General features: G+C 58.8%; 1 protein-coding gene across 1 annotated transcript; it reads left to right on the top strand.

The window, feature by feature from the left end:
* Positions 1 to 114: 114 nt before the first annotated feature.
* SCAMP3 (secretory carrier membrane protein 3) lies at positions 115 to 1,633 on the top strand (the record flags this gene model as incomplete). The annotated part of the gene is made up of 5 exons (XM_010173784.1): positions 115 to 243; positions 437 to 596; positions 1,014 to 1,115; positions 1,224 to 1,341; positions 1,487 to 1,633. Coding segments are annotated over 5 exons (656 nt in total), but the record flags the coding sequence as incomplete, so codon positions are not given.
* Positions 1,634 to 1,725: the final 92 nt, after the last annotated feature.

Raw genomic sequence — 1,725 nt, 5'->3', positions numbered from 1 at the left:
GGCACCGCAAGTGAGTGGGCTGGGGAAGGGGACACCACCGGGCACTGCCCGGGCACCACCGGGCACCGACAGGCACTACCGGGCACTGCCACACTCTCCTCCTCCCCCCTGCAGCACGGCTGAACAACTGGCCCCCGTTACCGTCCTTCTGCCCAGTGAAGCCTTGCTTCTACCAGGACATCCCCGTGGAGATCCCGGCTGACTTCCAGAAGACGGTTTCCACCATGTATTACCTCTGGATGGGTGAGTCCCCAGGGAGGTCTGAGGGCGGATCCTGGGAGGAGGTAGAGGAACCAGCGTCCCACGTGCGAGTGAACCCACTGCTCTGGAGAAGCTGCGATTAACGCTGGGTACCCAGGTCTGGGGGGCTGAGCCCCAGGTGTGGGGTGGGGGGAGCCTTGCTCAGGTTGCCTGACAGATGTGTCCTCTCTCTCAGCCAGCACCATCGCTCTCTTCCTGAACTTCTTGTCCTCGCTGGCCTGGTTCTGTGTGGATCCCTCGTCTGGTTCTGGGTTCGGCCTCTCCATTCTCTGGGCTCTCCTCTACACGCCCTGCTCCTTTGTCTGCTGGTATAGGCCGATGTACAAAGCTTTCAGGTGTGTATCTGCTCCTGGACCACCAAAGCAGCGGGATGGGCTGGCTGCAAGGTGGGTGCTTGATGCTGGGGAGCCTGGGCTGCTGGGGAGCCCTGGCCCTTGCCCCCCAGTATGGCACCAATGGTGTCCCAGCCCCTTTTGTGGGAGGATGTGGTGATTCTGCGCTGAGCTCCTGGATGGGAAACAAACCTTGCTTTGGATGAGACTTTTCTAAGGAGGTCACAGGAACGTGTTTTCCTGCGGAGCTTGGAGATCCCTGCATTGCCTTATGCCTCTCCCTTGGACTTCTCCTTGCTTTAAGTCCCTTAACCAGTGGCTGCCCCTCTGGGGTCTGCATGTTCTCCTTGCATCCCCCACTATGAAGAAGGTTTGAGAGATGTTTTCTGCAGCCTAACCTCATCTGTCTCTTTCTCTCAGGAGTGACAGTTCCTTCAACTTCTTTGTCTTCTTCTTCGTCTTCTTTGCCCAGAACGTGATGTACGTGCTGCAGGCAATTGGCATCCCAAACTGGGGATTCAGGTGGGTGTTGTTCTGACCCTGGGGAGCCCTGACCAGCCGAGAACCCTGGAAAGAGAGGAGGCAGGTGGGGAAGAGGGAACCTGTAGGCAATGGCCTCTTGTTTCGCAGTGGCTGGATATTGAGCCTGATAGCGCTGCGGAAGAACACAGCCGTGGCTGTGATGATGATCCTGGTGTCTTCGTTCTTCACAGCAGTGGCTGTGTTGGGCATCATTATGCTGAAAAAGGTGAGGTTTGGATCGAACCACGGGGCCAGAGCTCTGCTTCAGGAGGATGGGGGTGGGTTTTGGCAGGTACAGGGGCACAGCTCTGTTCATTAGGGGCTCAGAATGGGGCTGGTGCGCTGACCCCGAGCCTGCTGCTCTCTTCCAGATCCACTCTCTCTACCGCCGGACGGGCGCCAGCTTCCAGAAGGCGCAGGAGGAGTTTGCTGCGGGGGTCTTCTCCAACCAGGCGGTGCGCACTGCCGCGGCCAACGCTGCTGCGGGTGCTGCCACCAATGCCTTCCGGGCACCCTAGGCAGGGGCCCCGGCTTCTCATCGCACGTGGGCTCTTTCTAAGGAAGAGGAAATCCAAGTTGCACATTCATTGGATCCCCGTGTGTCTGCATC

The sequence above is a fragment of the Antrostomus carolinensis genome, unplaced genomic scaffold (genome assembly GCF_000700745.2).
Source record: "Antrostomus carolinensis isolate BGI_N321 unplaced genomic scaffold, ASM70074v2 scaffold47088, whole genome shotgun sequence".
Taxonomy (NCBI): domain Eukaryota; kingdom Metazoa; phylum Chordata; class Aves; order Caprimulgiformes; family Caprimulgidae; genus Antrostomus; species Antrostomus carolinensis.
This window is presented reverse-complemented; position numbering and strand designations above follow the sequence as displayed.